We start from the raw sequence: 19668 nt of genomic DNA, 5'->3' as shown, positions 1-19668 counted from the left end.
AGTATTTTGTGCTGTTACAGAGGCAACGTGCAGCCGAGCACGAACAGATCCGTACAATGCAGAAACGTAGCACCCATCCAAGTCTATTTGAGGCACATGTGCCGGCTGCGCAGTTGTCGTACGCAGTTGCCACTGATCGGTGTCTAACATATGCGGTGACTGCCGAACCAGCCAAGCCCGGGGGTGCCACATTTGCCTCGACAGTTTTCCAGCTTTTGCGCTTTTGCCATCATTCATTTAGGAGCAAGAGTTACGGCGGCCCAAGCAGCATGCGCAGTTTGTGTGACGCGGTCGACGAGTGGCCATTATGGCCATGGCGATGAACCCCCCTTCCCGCCCCGTTGGTTGCATGTCCGTTGGCGAGCAGGGACCGCCATGCCTGGCCAGCGTACGAGGACGATATTGGCCCCCCATGGGCACCCGCCCTCAGCCACCCACAGTCCGCAGTCCATGTGCTCATCTTTCGAGTGGCGAATGCTGCGCAGTCCAAACGCACCAGGCGCCTGTTCTGCACGCTTCTGATGCTACTGCTCACACGACACATCTAACGGCTGCGTGCCACTCATGCCACTCGCATGCCGCCGTGCATTCATGTACCGGGAGGGAGCGGCATGCATGCGGGCTGGGTCGGAGATCGCAGATCAAAGAGGAATGCAGGAATGTTCAATTAGAAACAATACTCTGACCCAAGAGTTCCGGGAGTATAAACCACAATTAATAAACGGAAGCTAAATTGTAATAGGCGTGCGGTTAGGCGTGCGCAAATGGTTTCTGCTGCTGTTGCTCCCCCCTTTCTCCCCCGTCCCGCCGCCGTCCAAGTGGTGTGTGGATTGCACAGCAGGCGTCGAGCAACACGCTTTTCACATCCCACGTCTCTCACTCTCTCTCTCTGCATACTGCGTCCCGTTACTCCGTTCAACCCACAACCGTTCATCGCCGCTCTTTCCAACACACCACAGTACCCGGCCTCCCCCCCCCCCCCCCCCCCCCCGGGGCTGTGCTTGTTCATCCCATCGCATCTCGCATCTCGCATCCGCCCTTCCAACACAAACCCGCCGCGACATGGGCGCCCAGTAGGCTCCTTTTGTTGCCTTTGCCTTTCCTCTTCGCCACCTCTTCACCGTCCACTCCTTTCTTTCGCCCACACCTCCCACCCCCCTTTCAACCCCCACTGCGACTGGTTCACCGCCGTCGCCTCGTCGGGCACTGCGGACTCGCCGCGCATTCCCCCGTCCCGCTTTCCTCCCCCTCTCCTCTCCCGTTCCTTCGTTCCACTAGCGTTCCTTTGCGCCGGCCCCAACCATGATCATCCCGCCCGACCCAGAAAAGGACCCGCGTCTCTTCGCCGAGTCGCGGGCCTCGCTGGTCACTGTCGAGGCTGACTTGGTCGACCTGGCAGACCTCGATGGTCCCCAGCTGCCAGCCGTCGCGTACCACCCGCCAGGGACGTATCCGTACGATGCGTCGCCGTTTGCAGACGACTTTGCGGTGTACCCCGCCGAAGACCTGCCTCCCTACGAGGGCCGACGAGCACGGACAAGCGCAGCAACGGTGGCAGCAGCAGCAACAGCAGCAGGGGAGCAACGACAACGGCGGTCGACACGGAACAGTGGCCCTCCAACGGGCTTGCTGGTACGCACGACCAGTGTGAGCGGCTCGTCGACGTCCAGCCGTTCGTCGGCGCACTCTTCGTTTGGCCGCCTGCTATCGACACGTCGAGCGTCGTCTACCCGACCTGATGCCGTTGACGCAATTACTCCCACCAGCACCACCAGCACTGCGGTGCACCGCGACGACGACCACAACGAGCGGTCCAAGTTGTGGGAGGGACTTGTCATCGACCCGAGCGACAAGAAGCAGTGGTGCGGCATCCCCATCCCAGGGCGACCACGGGTACCCGTGTCACCCGAGATGCGCGACTTTTGGCGCAAGCATCGACGATGGATCATCTTGCTGTCAATATTGGTCGGTGGCGCCATCCTTGTCGGGGCAGGTCTTGCTGCCGGGTTTGTGTCGGCCATGAAGACACGAAAGAACGATGCAAAGCAAAAGACATGGCACGGCAAGCCACCACCGCAAAACACAGTTGAGACGGGCAACCTCACCATCACGTACGAGCCCAAACGCGATGGGCCCACAACAGAAGACGGCACACCGTACAACTGCAACAACTTTCAACCGCTCAACACGTCGGGCTCGCTGAGCCAGCTGGCCGTGTCGAGCGAGTACTTTGACCACTACATCACCACTTACACATGGCCACTCAACGCCACAATGAATGGGCTGCCGAGCCTGTCGGACCCCCTCTACTTTATCGCCAGCGGTCTCGCCACCTCGGGCACCGTCGAGTTTATTGGCACCAACGCGCCTGCCGATGTCATTGCTGGAGGCACCGAGGGTGTCGTCCAGCTGGATGTTCTCGTCCGCGTTCCCCTGAACCGCACCATGGACTCGCTCGCTCGTGTATGCCAACTGGAACGAGCGGACGGTTCCCAGGGCGTGGGCATCTTCACTCCCCTCCAGACGGACAGTGGCGGTGCAGCACCATACCTCCTAAACCCGCTAGAGACACCGGGATTCCACACGGTCATCCGTCTGCCACCGTCGATGCTGGCCGCCAAGGCCCCATCCGCATTCCTCCCCAATGTCTCCCTGGACCTGGCGCAGATGGGTGTTCGCATCGGCAACTTTGCGACGGTCGCCGAGTTTGGCCACCTTGACATTCAGGCCGACTGCCGTGGTGGCGGTGTCGTCGTCAGCTCTGTGGTAGCACAGGCCATTTCCATTGCCGGTTCTGAAGGAACCGTGCAGGGCCTCTTCAACGTGTCCCAGGCTCTGAGCATCAACTCGACGTCGGGCACCATCCTCGCCAACGTCATCCTGCACAACCCCAGCGACACGTCGGACAACTCGACGACGCTGACGTCGACAATGCCCGGCTTGCGGCGTCGTTACAACAACCAAGGTGACAGCAACAACCACGGAAACCCCCAGCAGTACCAGCAGTACGCCGAGTACCAGGCTCAGATCCACGAGCCCACGCACTGGATCAACACCACGTTCCTCACCAACGAGGGCTTCATCTTTGTCGACTTCCTCCACCACCCGCCATCCACCGCGCTCCAGACCACGGTCATGTCCCAGTCGGGCATTGTCGATGTGTCGATGCACCCCAACTTTGTCGGGCCGTTTGCACTGGAAAATCTCTGGGGCGCCATCCGGCTGCCACCCTTGGCATCCACCACCTTGGTCGACCCGCTGAACATGGGCCGGTCGCGCATGTATGCCCAGGGCACGATCGACGTGGCCAACAGCACATTCTTTGACCGCGCACCGCTACTCTCACACCTGTCGACGGCCGCCACGTCCGTCACGGGTGCTGCGTTCTGGGCGTACCCGCGGGGAGACATCCCCACGCCGCTACAGGTCCAGAACGGCGCCGAAGGCAAGGGATCCGGCCTCGTCGCGCTCGCCAACCTCGGCGACTTGCAGGTCACCTTTGACGGGACCTAGTGTCTGAACCGAACCCCGAAAGCGTCACCCACGTTACCCGCATGAACACACACGTATCGCATACCGCCACAAAACCGCGCTCGTCTATCGTTACATCATGAAGCGAGTGCCGCCAATGTGGGCATCCCCCCTTTTTTTGCAAGACACACGAACCCAGTCTCCCGCCCTCTTGTCTTTGTTTTTATTTTGTCGCTATAGCGCATCCCCCCCAGACTGTGGGACGCATCCCCCCACTCCCCCCACCCCACCCAAAAACATCACCTACATGACCACCCAACCACCCCCCAACCACCACCTCACCAACAACCCCTATTGTATCGCGCGAACATGCTGCGCAATGTGTAATGCTACTTCTTTGAATATTCCCAGAAAGGTGCCTGCGCGTGTGGCGCGAGGTGTGCATGAGCTGAGGGCCAGGACTGACGCTGGGATGCTCCTGGGGGACCTGTTGGCCGCCTGTGTGCTGATCCGATGGCGTGTGCGCCATATCCCACCAACCCGCGATGGGAGGAGGGTATAGGCTGCAGACGCAAGCAAGCATTGTGTGTCGTCCTGCCCCGTCAATGTGTCCACCGCATGGCACAGATTTGCTGGATCTGATCTGTCGCGCAAACTGACAGAACTGACCGAACTGAATTGCTATGGGCGCCTGTCTCCCGGTACTGTGGCTGGGATGGGAACTGTGGCATGCGCTGCTGCCAACTGTTTAACTGTCGACTGGTGAGCACGTGTATGTGGATCCTGTCCATCATGATCTACAGCATGCCCAGCAGCCACTCGTCCCGGCAGCCATCGTCTCTGCAGCCATCCCGGCAGCCACCCCTCCCGGCAGCCACTCAACCCAGCAGCCACACACTCACCACTCACCACCACTTCCAGACCCCATATCCAAGACCCCAACCCCAAGCCAGCGGGAGACAGGGGTGCCAGGTGCCCGCCCACATGAATGCCAAGCGAGCCCCCCCCCCCTTCGTCAAATGGTACAATGGTCAATGACGCCACGGGCATTATATGCGAAACTGGCGTCGCCTCAGATCACAGATCACAGACGTCGTTATCGCCTTGCCCCATGGAGCACCTGCGTCACATGACTTGTTTTACTTGCCACACCATGCTCGCGCCCCCACCCCACCCTCAAATAAAGTTGAACAAGATTGGAGCTGTGGACTGTACCTCGCTCTCGGTCACTAGGGCCGTGGACCAGACATTGAAAAAGGAGGGGGGTACAGTACACAGTGAGTGGGGAGGCGGAGGACGACGACGCCGACGTCATGCCGTGGGCCGTGGGGCCTGGGACATGGGTGGTGCCGACGAGCCGAGGCGAAGACACGAGTCGACATGAACGCCGATGCGCCGACGGTGTCCCCACCGAATGCAAATGCTGCAACGGTGTTGAGGGTAGCCTCCAAAAAGTGGGCTTGCGGGTGGGCAATTGGGCGTACATCCTGGGGTTAGTAGTAAGGGGGCGACAGACTTGACTCTCTTGGCAACATGTCTCTGGCAACGGGTCAGTTCCTAGGACGCAAAACAGCGCACCACGCCTTGAAATGGTTTAGAAGTCTCGGGACAACATCTGGATCTGGGCTTTTTGGTAGAGTGTGGGAGTGTGGCGATGGCGTGGGCGGGATGACGTCGGTGGCACGTTAACGGGCCCCACACCCCACCCCAGCTCGGTGTGCGTTGTTGCGATGGGCGAGAGGCCTGGCGCGGGTTCCATGCATGACGGATGGACATGCGTATCAGATACGAGCGGCATGCAGGCTGGCTGGGTGCCTGCAACTGCAAATGACCGTGGTCTTGGAGCATGGCACCAGCCCTTGCCAGCCGCTAAGATTGGCATGTGCAGCTCTCAAACTCCAAGTTGGGGATTGGGGATTGTGGTTTATGGTATTGGGGATTGTGGTTTTCTGGTATTGCCACCCTCCAACCTCACACCGCTTTGGCTGCCCTTGGCTGCAGACGTGTGGCCCGTGACAGTTATTTATTGGAAACTGACAGCGTGGCATGTACGATGGAGCACAGGCGGTGCGCTACGGCTGGGAGCCGAAGCTGGACTCCATCTGCCTCTCCACCCGTCTTCCCTTGAAGGCACCAGAAACAAGAAGAAATCAAGTAGAGGACGCCGTCGCCTCGAATGCTTGGATGTCTGAAGCAAGGATCAACTTTCTTTTGCCGTCCGTAGGGGGCGTGGTGGGGACTGTTCAACGGGAGCGCTGCAATACGTATTTGGCCACCATCTGGATTTAGTGAGCATTGGACAATTGCAGGCGCGTTGCTTCAAAGTTCGTCACTTTGGTGTCACCTACGTGCTTTCAGAGTCAGTCCGACCGCGTCGCTCGGTGATCAGTGGCCATCGTCTTGATTCGACACCGAAAATATAAAGGCAATTGTTCTAAAAATCACATTTTTCTATGCTCCTTTCTTTGCAGATCAGCGAGACATTCTTGTTGGATTGATTCAGACAAGAATAACGCAGTGCGGTCAAGCAGGTACCAGAAAATACAACACACAAGACGATGTCTGTTAATATACTCGAGTACATGTAAAGGAATAACGTGCACATATCAGAGGAAGCTCGGCAGTGACGCACCGTTTAAATAATTCGTGCACTGCGTCCAGGATGTTGTAACCAACATCTGGCACCCCATTTGCACACATGACCATAGTTCCCATCGGGAGTGTAGAATTCGAGGCTTCCCGATCCTCTTTGCTCATGAGCAGCACACAGAGCACGCCAAATTCTTTTTGGCACGGTAACCCGAGTCCACTGCAGTCTCGCAGCAAAAGCCAAAGCCACAACCTTTCCATATGTCTCAAACAACACAGCTCGCCATTGTATATACCCTTCCCGCCGCCCGAATGCTGCCTCCAAGGTGCCCAATATACAGTGACGCTGGATGCAGCCATGAGTCTCCCCCGCAGTGCATAGCACAGCACCTCGCTCGCAGCTCCGTCCGCAACCAGAGCCACAGCCACAACCACGGCCGGTGCGCCGCCGACGATGCCATTATGTCAACCGGCCACAAGGCTGTCTTCTGTCTTCAGTGTGTGTTCCATGACTGAAAGGGGACTCGACGCAAGCATATGCAAAGGACGAAGGCATATCAGAGTGTCCCCGTGTCCCCGTGTCCAACTGTCCAACTGTCCGAGTGTCCTTGTCCTTGTCCGAGTCCCCCGCGTCCGAGTGTCCAACCGCTCCGGTCTCGTCGGGCTTTCCGCTCCCACCCTTTTTCCACAGCACACCCCGCCCACTGTGCTATGTACTGAACTCTGCGTCCGCTCTGCGTCCGCTCTGCGCCCTCCCTTCCATTTACAAAAACCTTTCCGAGCCTATAGTCTACTGCAACTGGCATGGCCCGTTTCCCAAGCCGAGTAAAAAAAAAAAAAAAGAGTTGTTTCAAAACCGAGCTGGGTACCGCCGGATGCCGGCGGGGGTGCCGGTACGTGCCCGACCACAGTCCCGAGCCCCGAGCGCGTGAGCGTGGCGCCGCGCGGCGCGCCACGACGAGGACTCGAGCCGCAACGATCGCACAGAGCGCCGAGCATTTGGGCTCATGTGGGCTCATTGGGCTGTGGCGTCCGCCGGTGCGTCAGTGCGTCAGAGTACCAGAGTGCATGCCCGCCCCCTCTTTCAGATCTTTTACCCATGTATGATGTGGCCTATGGCCTATGGGCACCAACACGTTATGCAGTGAAGGGAAGAGGGGGAATGTAGGGGGTGGCGGCGTGGCGGGGCGCGCGGCGGGCATGTCCGTCGAGTCGTTGACGTTTTGGACGGTTTTGGACAGTTGGGACGTTACTGTTGTGTGTGTGTTTTGTGGGGTGGCGATGGCCGGCAGGGCCGGTGGGCCGTGTGGCTATGGGCCGTGGCAATGGCTCATGCTCACGCTCACGCTCACGCGCATGCGCTCACGTTCGCAGCCACGCTCCGGGCTCGAGCTCTGTGAGCCCGCAGTGAAGCCAAGCCAAGCCAAGCCCAGGCAGCCAGGCAAGGCAGCCTTGCCCGCCGCCTGGGCCTTGGCCTTAGCGCGCGGGGCCACGGTCTGCGCAGTCCACTTTCCGTCCAGCAATGACACGCACAGAGCGTGGAGAATTCGCGTTTTCGCAGCAGCAGCAGCAGCAGCAGCAGCAGCAGCAGCAGCAGCAGCAGCAGCAGCAGCAGGCAGCAGCGGCTCGCTGGGTTTCTAAGGGATCAGAGGGAGGAATATAAGGGCCGCGGCGGCGCAGTGCAGGTGCGCCAGGCGCCCACCCGCGCAGCTTTACTGCGAGCACGCCGGTGGGGTGCGCAGTAAACCGAAGCAAAGGGGGCTTCCATGACGTTTCGTGCAAGAGAGCAAAAAAAGCAAGATAGCAAGCAAGGGGCAGCCGGGGCTGCGACGGGCCACAGTCCACTTTTCAGCAATTGACCCAGTGCACGTCTCGTCCGCGATCTCGCAGCAAATTGCCAGCTGCGGAGTGTGGCACGTCTTAGCACATCTTGGCAGCCCCAGTGTGGTCCTGCACAGTCGTTCTCTCTCGGCGCCATGGTTTGTCCGTCTGCTCCTCAACCTTGGCGCTGCGTCTGCACGTCCACTGCCGCTGCCACTGCGCTGCGGACGTGGACAGCTAGACTGCTAGACTGCTGGACTGCTGGGCTGCGCCGGGGTGTCGCAGCTTACAGTCGTGCACATGGAGCGAAACGAGGCCAGGCCCCGAGCCCGAGTCCGCAACCGAGTCCGCAACCGCAACCGCAACCGCGGCCACTCCGTTTGCATCTGAACGCATGCGAACGCGTATGAACACATATACCGCTCGCCCCACCCCCGGGGTCCGTATCGAGGCCGAGTGCCGCAGCCTGTCCGGGATGTCCGCCGGGACAAACCAGCAGCCAGCAGCAGCAGGTTTAAACGACCGGCGTCGTCTCTCCCGTCGGCTCACCGACGGACCTGTCGCGGCCAACGTGATACATGACACTAACGTGTTAAAATGATCTCAAATGACGCGCCCATATACCCCAGAGTCCCTCGAGTCCCTCACTGTTGATAACTTTCCCTGCAGGCGGTCCGGCCACCCCACCAGTGCCACCCTGCATCTCGCTATACGCGGTACAAAGGCTGGTGGGTTTGCTCTACTCTATATGTACTCTACTCTACTCACTGCCACTGTTCTACTCACGCGAGACGCTAGGGCATGGTTAGTGGTTGTCCCATCCACCTGAAAAAGGCCGCCAGTGAGGCCAATGACCCCTTTTTTTGAAATGCACGCATGGCTGCTGGCTGCTGGAAACAGACCCGGTTTCCACACGCCAGTCATAGTCATGCAGTCACTCGAACGTGCAGTCACTCAAACGCAGCGCTCACCACAACGGCCCAACGGCATTCCCTGCCCTTTGCAAAGGCCACCCCCCCCCCCCCGGAACCCTCTCCCCTGTGTGATCCTGGGAGAATGCCCGTCCACCCACACCCCCCCCCCCTCGCGGAAGCTGTGCGCGTCACTGTCCCGCACGCGTGTCAGGAATAGAATACACATTGCGCATTGCGCATTTGCGCACCGACGACGAGCCAGCAAAACACGTGTAGCGGCGCGCTCAGCGCGCTCAGCGCGCTCAGCGCGCTCAGCGCGCTCACCGTGTAGCGTGTGCCGCGCACGCGCGTACCGTGTACCGTGTCGTGTGGCGTGGCGCGCTAGGCGTGGTGGGCGTGGCTCCGTGACTCCGATTCCGGTATCCGTGACGCCGTACGCTGTACGCTGTATTAACTGGGATCGGGGGATACGAACCCAAGCGTGTCGCGCCTGACGTGTTTGGTGGTGGCCCTGAAGAGCCCCCCGCGCGCTCGCTCGCGCTCGCGTGCTCGCTACTTGCTGCGCCACGGCTAACGAGGACCCGTCAAAAAGCCACAGGACCACAGGACCCACAGGACCCACAGGACCACCGCCAAGACGCGCGCTCGTTGCGGTCGTGGCGGCGGTCGTTGCGCTTGGTCTCTTGGTCTCTTCAGTACCCGGGTCTCTCTCCGTCTCGGCGTGCTCGGCGCAAACCAAAGCGCCCTGTGGCCTGTGGAGGGGCCTGTAGCCTGTGGTGCTGTGGCCTGTTGGTGTTGGGATGGGCTTGTGGACGGACGCGGACGGATGGATGGACGGGCATGGGATAACCGGGTTCGTCCCGGCGACACGCGTCGTTGTGGCTGTGTCTGGGCCGTCTGGACTAGCTGGACTGTGGTTTCTGGGTTCTGGTTGCTGGTTGGGTTCAGTGCCACGCTGCCCGTTGCCGGTTGGTGGTGGACAAAGGCGAGGCACGCCTCGGCCGCGCGTCTCATGCCACAATGCCATCATTGGTGTGATATCTGATCTCTGATCTCTGTTTGAGCAAGCGGCGGCTATAGGCATGTACACCGATGTGGGTCCTGCTTCTGGAGCGGGGCGGTGTCGGGGCTGCCTAGCTACCATGTGAGTGCGTTCTAGGTCTGGGGTATGGGGTATGGGTCATGGACATGGCCCATTTGGCCATTGGAGCCTTTTGTGTGCGGGAGTGGACGGTAAGTGAGCCTGTGGCCGGTGGGGCGGTGTGGTGGTCCGCCTCAACCGCCATGAACAGTATGCGGGTACTTGGAGATGGACAAATGCTTGTGGGCACGTATTGTACCTGTGTACCTGCACCTGCACACACACAAAGTGTAAGCACGGCGTGGCGGTGGCGGTGTGTCCCCGCGTCAAGTGAGGAGAGGGAGTGGACGCCATGGAGTGTCCCCCAGGACAACACCTATGCTTATACCGCGCCTCTCGATATACATACAGTAACCAGGTCAGAGCCCTTTGTGGAACGCGCAGAGCGGGGCCTGGCGGGCACTGCAAACACAACATGGTTGTGGAAAAGGAGCGAGGTTATTTTAGTGTCCGTGGGGCAGAGCGGGCGTGGCCACTGGCCACTGCCGATGGCTGTGCTGGGAGCCAAAGTCATTTCGTCAAGTTTTAACCTAATATATTGTATTGTACGTATCTGCTGGTGCACGTCTGCACAGATTGCGACATGCACGCTGTCTGCTCGCCGCGTTCTGGCCAGCACCAGACGGCCAGAGTGTGTAGGTAGCACTAGCCGGGACAGAAGCCACATGCCGCCGCCAGATATAGAAACAACTATAGACTTGTCCTGTCTCGATAACCGACCCGCCTTTCTCCTTTGGACCATTGGTCTCCTTTTTTTAATCGCGCACTTGCACAGTAGAGCCTTCGGGTACTTGCGTTCTCGTCGGCCAGGCCCATGATCCCATGAGACCGGGTTTTGCTTGAATGAAACACCTCGCGTTCGCGTGTCCGCGCGCTACACGCGTCGGGGCTGTGCCAGGCTCAGCCCCGAAATGTGTGTGTAGACAGACACAGGAGGTACCGCTGTGCACGCCCGAATATGCGGAGATGATATAATCCAGTAGTGCGCCGCCCCGACGCTGTGCTGGTGGTGTATGTATGTATGTACGTCGGGCCAAGTTGCTGTTCCGCGCTGTACATATGCGATGGTTGTTGTACGACGCGATGCGGAGCCAAGACTGACCGCCCCCCTTGTTGCACGGTTACCCCGCGCACCCACCGTGGTCGGGCGGGGCCCTGGGGGGGGGATTTTGGGCCTGGTAGCTGTGACGGACAAAAAAGTGTGAAAGGGGGTGTTTCTCGGATTCGGTTTGTTTCGAAAACGGAGAGAGCGTGCGGCGTGCGCGGGACGTCACCAGATGCACCAGAGTGGGCATGGACGAAGCAGTCATTCAAATGGGTGCAGCGCAATGGAGGTTGTGCGCGTCACTGGCATCACTGGGCATCACTGGTTCCTGGCCGAAAGAGGCGAGAGAGAAAGAGAGAGATCTTTTCCCGCCGCCGCCGCCGCCGCCTCGCCGCGCGCGCAGCCCGCAGCCCGCAGAGCAAACGAGGGGGGTGGGCACTTTCCGACGGGGCTCTCTTGTCGTGTCTGTGCCATGAAACATGTTGCACGGAGACACGGACGACACGGACGACACGCTTTGCACATGGTGGTTACCGAGGGGGAGGGGACTGACTGACTGGAGTGACTACAGCATATAGGTCCATGGGAGTTTGCTTGGCACCCGCAAAAGGGCTGGGCATTGTGTGTTGGAAAGAGGTCAGAGAGTGTGTTCTGTGCGCGCGCAGGGACCCGCGACACTAATACTTGTTAGGTGGGGTGTGGGGGGGAGCCTGGAGCCATAGAATATGGATACATAAGGGGGGGTAACTGCGAGACACCAAAAGACGCACCCACCCAGCCAGCCAGCAGCATATTCCCAATAAACGACGGGTGGTGGCCGCTGTGGAGCAACGGGGAGGAGGGAGCGAGCGTCATGGCATATGGTTGCTGCGAACTGGCCGACTGCGTCCATAAATAAAATACACCGCCTGTTGTGGGTGGGTTGGGTGGATTTGGGTGGGGGGGAGGAAGGTGTGTGTGTGAGCTCTGGCCGCCCGCCCTGCGGTGCCTTCCCTGTTTTTCCCCCCTGCCTTCCCTCCGCCGCCTATCCCCCCTGCCATGGCTCTTCCTTCCTTCCTTCCCTCCTTCCCTCCCTTTCCCCCCTCATGCACAGCACTGCGCCGCCGCCGCCGCCAACACCTGCCAGTCCACCCACGGCCACTGTACTGTGCAATGGCCCTCTCCTGTCTCTCACCTCCATCACACACATCCATACACACTCGCTTCCACACATATCTCTTCGCTCTCTCGTCCTTGTTGCTCGGTTCATTCATATCCCCACCCTCCTAATAGTACACACACATACACACACCCGGCTCCCTTTTCAAGCCCCCCACCAGCACTCCAACAGCACTCTCCCTTTGCACCCAACACCCACCACCACCCACACCCACACCCACAGCACCAGCCTTCTTCTCCCCCCCCTCCCCACCCTCCTCCGTTCGCACCAGCTCGGAGCACATCTTTCTCTCGGTACTCGGCGCGACCTCTTTTGCGCACGCGCGCACCTGCGCGCTCCCCCCCCCCTCTTCTCCTCCCCTTCCCCATCCTTCACCCCCTCTCACCATGGGCCTCTTAGACCTGCCGACCGACATGTGGTCCAAGGCAGCCCATGCCGCCGGAGTCGCATACCAGCCCGTACCCACATCGCCCATGTCCCAGTATGCCTCGTCAGACGCGTCCATCACCCCGTCCAACGAATCAGACACATTCTCCCTGGACGACCGCAACAGCGACCGCGACCGCGGGTCCAGCCCCGAGCGCAGCAGCCGCGAGCGAGACCGCCTGCGCGACAGCCTCGAAATGGAAATGATGGACGCACCGCACCGACCCGGCGCCGTACGTGTGTTTGCCCGCCGGGACCCGTTGGCACTCACAAGCATCGCCGTCGCACTGGCAACGTCAGCCGCCCTCCTCGTCGCCTTCACCTTCCCCACCACCATCCACGTCTTTGTCGGACTCGCAGCAGGTATCACATGGTGGACCGTCTGCTCGTGGGCCCGCATCATCTTCTACCTCGTCGTCGCAACCCTCCGCGGCAGCCCGCGCGCACTCGCCCTGCCCCGGTGGTCGACAGGACAGTGCGCAGCACAGTTTGCCTGCACCGTGCTCGTGCTGTTCTGGCTGTCCATCGGCCTGACACCGCCAGCAGAGGTCGTGCCCTCGCTCCTGCCGTCCGTCGAGCGCGCAGACACACCTTCCCCTACCCCACGATACTTTTTCGCAGCAAACCTGTACAACAACGAGGACATTCTCCCTCGCTGGTCTCGGGAACTGCTCCTCCTCATCGACCACCGTGAGTAAACCCCGTTCCCGTTGGTGTCACGGGCCCCCACTGACACTACACTCTTTCCTACCCCCCTCAGTTGGTCCTGAGAACACGTTCGTTTCAATCTACGAGTCCAACTCGGACGACTCGACGCCCGACCTGCTCGCCGAGTTTGCCGACGACCTGTCGCACCTCGGCGTCGCCCACCGTATCCTCTCGGACGAGTCGGAGCGCTGGTGGCCATACGGCACCGCGCCCGAGCGCATCCAGTTCTTGGCCGCGGCCCGCAACAAGGCCCTGGAGCCCCTCCAGTCGCCCGACGACAGTGTGCGTCTCGCAGACTATGACACGTTCACCAAAGTCGTCTTCCTCAACGACGTCGTGTTCACGTGGCAAGGCGTCGTGCGCCTGCTCGCCACGTCCTGGGACGGCGACGAGGGCGAGGACGGATACGACTTGGCATGCGCCATGGACTATTACCAGGCTGGTGAGTTGTGGCTGTGTGGTGTGTGTGGGTGGGTTTCCGTTGGGTCGGAGGTTGCGGCCAGCCGGGCGGGCGGTTACGCGCACGGGGTCAAAGTTTGAGCCCCGATTGGGGAAGTGGCCGCAGCCGGGTTGGGCTGGCGGGCTGGCTGGCGTTTTTTTTTTTTGTGTTTTGTTTTTGTTTCGTGTGGCGGGAGAGGTCACTGCACACACTGAACCATTCGCCTGGTGGCGAATGGGTCAGAGGTGCAACGCAACGAGGCATGGGGCTCCCTGCGTCCCGCGCTGCGTTTATATGTTATCTGGGCACGCGACTGGGTCATGAAGGGACCTGACGACGTTGGCCGGTGACGTGGTTCGCGCGGGGCCTCGCAACGGGACGATCGTCGCTTCGATCACGCCAGTGGCGCGTGAGAGGTTATACTCCACACCGCGCGTGTATGGCTTCTCGTCACGTCTACAGGGTGCCGAGGGTGCCGCCGATGGCATGGGGCGATATGGGAAAGAACACCTTTGACCGGCGTGGGAAAACTGTATCTCGTATTTTTTGCTGACACCCCATTTAGGCTTTTACGACACCTGGGTCGCCCGCGACGTCTGTGGCACGCCCATGCGCATTGCATGGCCGTTTGTCAAGGACCCCGTCAGCAAAGAGCGCCTTCGCAACAAGCAGCCGTTCGAGGTGTCTGCATGCTGGAACGGCATTGTCGCGTTCCCCACAGGTCCGTACCTCTACCGCCCAGAAACGTCGGACGTGTCCGACGCACCGGACGAGGGCACCCGGCTGGCCAAGCGAGGGTGGAAAATGGTGGATAACTGTGAGTAGAGTAGAGCGGGCGTGGTGCCGTCGGCATGGTGCTCGCTGGCGAGGACACGGGACTCAGTAGTTTCCCGATGCCCTACCCAAGCCCCACCTCCCCCGTCCCCCCACTAACACCCCCCCAGCAACCTACCCCAACTCGCGCATGTCCCCCGCCGTCTCTTTACCCCTCAAGTTCCGCTCGTCGGGCATCGAGGCGTGCGACCACTCCGAGTGCTTTCTCTTCGGCTACGACCTGCATCGGCTGTACAACACGCCCGAGCGCCCGCCCCGAATCCTCATGAACCCCACCGTCGAAGTGGCGTACCGGCACAACTGGTTTGTGTGGCAAAACGTCGTGCTGCGGATCCCCAGCATCAAGATCTGGGTCGACCACTGGAGCCATGGCGTGCCCCTGGAAATGATCGACTGGTTCTGGGAGTGGGTCGCGCGCAGGCGCGACTATTGTACGTGGGCGGCACTGAGTTCGCACGCTCCCGAACGATGTCCCGCGCTCCCCGGGTCCGTCAAGCGTCCATGGAACGCGTAGGCGACGGACACGACGACGACGTGTAGAGCAGCAGCAACAGCTCATCTTGGTCAACACAACGGTAGCACGAAGGCAGAGAGGGAGAGAGAGGTACAGGGGTTCACCGGCGACGACGTTTTTTTCACGACGCAACCGCACAGAGGTCAAACGATAGAGACGCGTGCATGCGGACGAGAGGTTTTGAAGCGAGACTGTAATAGTATGCACTTTAGAGTACTATGTGATGGGTATGAGAATCCCAGAGGGATGGTGCAGTGGGCGGTTGGCCGATGGATACGTCCTGGGTGGTGCTATTTCGGCTGCGCACGTGGACGCAGGTGTGGGGTTGTCCCGGATGGCCGGTCGCTGGAGCTCTGGGCTGGCGGCCCGGGCCGTCGTCGTTCGTTTGGCTCACTTGCTTCCTTCATGCATCCACATCCTCCATCCTCCATCCTACCCATCCTCACATCCCCCTCCACATCCACGCCGAAAGCACCCACCCACACCACGCACCGGCCCCGCTCCCCGCTCGCCCATCCCCGCCGGTCCCCCCCCCTCTCCCCCGTCCGCCCCCGTCCTCATCACCGCCACCGTCGCTCGGCGACGTGGAGCGATTGGGCGCTCTTTGCCAGTGGCCCAGTGTCGCAATCTCCCGACACGAGCGCACGCCGTACCCGGAACAAGACACCGTACACCGCAGAAACAAGAAATTAAAACCGCAATAGACACGTCCCCCGTTCCCCCTCCCCTTTCCTTCCCCTTCGCTAGACTCTAATCGTCGGCACGATGGCGCGCCAGGACTATGACAAGATCATCAAGTTGGCGTGCAAGCCGAAGAACGCCCCGCCAAAGTCCAAGGTGAGTACTCCCGTGTTCCCCCCCCCCCCTCTCTCTCTCTCTCTCGGTGCGGTGCTGACGGAACAGTATCTCGAGTAAGTCGCTCCTCCCCTCCCCTCCGGCGTGCTTGCGGCGTCGGCGTCGGCGACGGCTGGAAACACGCAACCTCCCACCCCCCGCGCCCAGCCGTCAAAACATACCACCGACCCGCGTGGGCCCCAGCCCCGCACCGCCCACCGCCCACACTCCCCCGCCCGGAGCCACAGCCCCGCTGACACACGTAGTGCCCTCATCGCAGCGACGTTTGACGAACAGGCCCTCGTGGACATTTCGCGCGCGCTGGGGACGCGCCTGCGTGACCCCAACCCCGTGGTGAGTGGACGAGCCGACCGTGGTGTGGTGGTGTGGTGTAGGCAGGGCGCGGAGAGGGGAGGGGCTAAGGGTCCGGAGGGGCTGGAGTGTCGGCGTCGGCGTCGGCGGTGGTGGTTCTGGTGGTTCTGGCAACTGGCAGCTGGGCAGCTGGCGCCGCCTGGTCGCCGGTGACAGGGCACAGCATCGATGCCGTTGTTACGGCTGGTAGGGATAACTGGACCCACCGGTGTCGCCCCACCCCCGGCCTAGGTCCCCGCCTTGTGGCATCGGCGGCGTCAATACGCTGCTGGCCCGTGTCCATTGGACGGGTCGTGGTTCTGAGATGGCGTCAGATACCCAAGAAACGGTCGGGACGGGGCAAGTGCTTGGCCACGGCCGGTACGACTTGGTACCTCGCTGTGGTTACGAGACAGCCACGGCTCGCTGCGCTCGCTCGTGACTGCTCCTCGCTCGCGCTAACCCCCAGGTCGTCTTCAAAGCGCTCCTCACGCTGCACCAGATGATGCGCGCCGGGTCGACGGACACGCTCCTTGGCCACCTCGCGCGCAACGACGTGCTCCGCCTTCGCAGCGTGCAGGGCAACTCGGACGGCAGCAACTACCGGCCCCCTTCCAACCTGTCGACCTACGCATACTACCTCGACGCGCGGATCCGCGGGTTCCGCGACCTGCAGCACGACATTGTCTACTCGCAAAACGAGAGTAACAGGCGGAGCAACGGGCTGGGCGCCAATTCCAAGGCGCGCCGCCTGCGTCACCTGGCCGTGGACAAGGGCCTGCTGCGCGAGGTCAAGCAGGTGCAGCGGATGCTGGACGCGCTGGTCCGGTGCACGTTTTACGACGACAACCTAAACGACGAAAACACCGTCCTGGCGTTCCGGCTGTTGATCAAGGACCTGCTGGTGCTGTTCCAGGCCGGCAACGAGGGCGTGTGTAACATTCTCGAGCATTATTTCGAAATGTCCAAGACGGACGCGACGGACGCGTTTGAGATCTACAAGAGCTTTATCAAGCAGACGGACAAGATTGTCGACTACCTCGCCATTGCGCGGCGGCTCAACAACGTCGTCAACGTCCCCGTGCCCAACCTCAAGCACGCGCCCACGAGCCTCGTAAAGGCCCTGGAAGAGTACCTCAACGACCCCAACTTTGAAAACAACCGTCTCGAGTACCGCTCCTCGCTCCGTGTCGTCGAGGGTAAAGGTGGTCGCGGGCGGTCGCCAGCCGGTGGTAAGGACGCTGCTGCAAAGGACGCGACCAAGACAGCAGACACGAACAAGGCCGCGTCCAGCTCGTCGCCCGCTCCCGCGGCTGCGTCGTCGTCGTCTGCGGCCCCGGCCAACCCCACCCAGCAAAAGATCCAGGACTTCCTCGACTCGATCCAGACCGACGCGCAGCCGACCATCTTTGGCGGACCGGCGTCGGGCGTCGCCACCATGGGGCCCGGGTCCATGGGCGGCGGCATGGGCATGCAGATGAACCAGTTTGGCCAGATGCAGCCCATGGCCACGGGCATGCCGATGGGCACGATGGGGTCCGTCAGCTCGATGGGCACCATGAACAGCATGCAGCTGCATCCCGGCATGCAGCAGCAACAGGCCATGCAGATGCAAATGACCGGCGCCAACCCGTTCCGCCAGTCGATGATGTTCCCCCAGCAGACTGGGTTCATGGGCGCCGGCGGCCCCTCGCCCTTCCTCCAGTCCCAGCCGACCGGTTTCCTCCAGCCCCAGCAGACGGGCCAGATGGCGTTCCAGCAAGGCGGCATGATGGGCCAGCCCGACTTTAGCCAGCCGATGCCCAACCAAGGCATGGTTCAGCCGCAGCAGCAAAACTCGCTGCTGCAGCGCTCCAACACGTTGGCCCCGCAGCCCACGTCCCTCCTTCAGCGCTCCAACACAATGTCCAACCCGTTCCGCCAGAGCACATTCGGTTCGCCGGGCTTGATGGTGGCCAACGGCGGCGGCGGCGGCATGTTCCACTCCAACCCCGTATCCCCGTACCCGCAGTCGTCCAGCCCCGAGCCCATGGAGATGATGCGTCCGGGCTCCACCCCGGCCGCGGCGCCCGTCGCCAAGCCGCTCACGGCGCAGCGGACCGGTTCCAACAACCCATTCGCGCCCCCGGGCGGCATGCCCTTGCAGCAGGCGCAGCAGAGCGTGCCCAAGCAGCCGTCGATGAACGACATGGCCAACGCGCGCTTCCAGCAGCAGTTCGCCATGGCAGGCGGTCTCAACCCCCAGCAGGTGCAGGCGCAGGCGCAGACCCAGACGCAGCCCCAGTTCCACTCGCAGCAGGCGCCGTCGTCCAGCGCCTCGGCATGGGACCCGTTCGCGCCCGCGCCCGCCGCCCAGCCCACCGCCGCCGCGCCCGGCGCCAACGGCTCGGCCATGTCGGACATTGCGTCCGCGTTCGCCATCGATTCGAAGCCTGCGTCTGCCGCGCCGGCCCAGAACGACTTTATGGCCCAGTTTGGCGCCCTGTCCGTCGGCACCCCGCCCGCGCTGCAGGCCCAGCCGACGGGCTTCCTCCAGCCCCAGCGCACAGGCTACGGCGGGTCCACCATCAAGCCCTTCAAGCCCACGTCGTCGTTTGGCTCGACGCTCATGGAGACGCTCCCGCCGATCCCGGAACCCAACGGCAACGGCGGCGCGAACGGGAACGGCAGCGCCGTCCCCGCGCAACAGCAGCAGCAACAACAGCAGCAGCAGTCGTTCGGCAACGCGTTTGGCGGCGGCATGGGGTCCGGCCTGGGCGCGACGCCGACCGGTTCGGGCCCCACCTCGCCGGGCGTCTTTGGCGGCATGACGGCCCAGCCGACGGGGTTCCAGCCCACGTCGGCGTTTGGCCAGTCGCTCGCCCAGCAGCCCGCGCAGCAGCAGCAGCAGCAGCAGCCCCAGGCGCAGGCGCTCCAGCCGCAGACAACGGGGAGCAACCCGTTCCGCCAGTCGTTGATGCCGGGCCACACGGGCGGCAGCGTCAGTGGGGCGTTTGGCGCCCCGAGTCCCTTTGGCACGACGCCCTTCGCCGCGAGCGGCGGCGCGTTTGGCGCCAACTCGCCGTTCGCAGGGCAGAACATGGGCGGCGGCGGCGGCGCGTTTGGCCAGCAGCAGCAGCAGCAGCAGCAGCAGTTCCAGCAGCAGAGGCAGGCGAGCTTGTTCTAAACGGCGGTTGGTTTTCCTGATATTTGCGGATCTCGCGGATGTGAGCGCTTTACAGTATAAGGTTTTAGGTAGGGGTGTCGTTAGGCATTGTTTTTTATGTTATTCCTTTGGATCTCGGTTGGAGGGGAGTGGGCTGTGGTAGCGTGCACTGACTGCATGGTTGAATGTGATGTGTATGCCTGTGTTGAAGCGTTACAGCAGGTCCTGTATTAGAAACTCCACGCACTGAACATTGCCCGACACCTCGCATTAGAAA

General features: G+C 61.6%; 3 protein-coding genes across 3 annotated transcripts; all 3 read left to right on the top strand.

The window, feature by feature from the left end:
* Positions 1–1302: 1302 nt before the first annotated feature.
* On the top strand, positions 1303–3513 carry EHS24_004587 (uncharacterized protein; the record flags this gene model as incomplete). Its single annotated transcript, XM_028620153.1, has 1 exon — positions 1303–3513. One exon carries the CDS (start codon positions 1303–1305, stop codon positions 3511–3513), a length of 2211 nt encoding a protein of 736 aa, XP_028479125.1.
* A 9013-nt stretch (positions 3514–12526) lies between these two features.
* On the top strand, positions 12527–15061 carry EHS24_004586 (uncharacterized protein; the record flags this gene model as incomplete). Its single annotated transcript, XM_028620152.1, has 4 exons — positions 12527–13256; positions 13327–13716; positions 14279–14530; positions 14658–15061. 4 exons carry the CDS (start codon positions 12527–12529, stop codon positions 15059–15061), a joined length of 1776 nt encoding a protein of 591 aa, XP_028479124.1.
* A 765-nt stretch (positions 15062–15826) lies between these two features.
* Positions 15827–19412, top strand: EHS24_004585 (uncharacterized protein; the record flags this gene model as incomplete). Its single annotated transcript, XM_028620151.1, has 3 exons — positions 15827–15972; positions 16162–16249; positions 16716–19412. 3 exons carry the CDS (start codon positions 15827–15829, stop codon positions 19410–19412), a joined length of 2931 nt encoding a protein of 976 aa, XP_028479123.1.
* Between the last annotated feature and the right edge of the window lie 256 nt (positions 19413–19668).

The sequence above is a fragment of the Apiotrichum porosum genome, assembly GCF_003942205.1.
Source record: "Apiotrichum porosum strain DSM 27194 chromosome Unknown scaffold_2, whole genome shotgun sequence".
Taxonomy (NCBI): Eukaryota; Fungi; Basidiomycota; class Tremellomycetes; order Trichosporonales; family Trichosporonaceae; genus Apiotrichum; species Apiotrichum porosum.
Note: the sequence above shows the minus strand (reverse complement) of the source record. Positions and strands in the feature narration are given on the sequence as shown.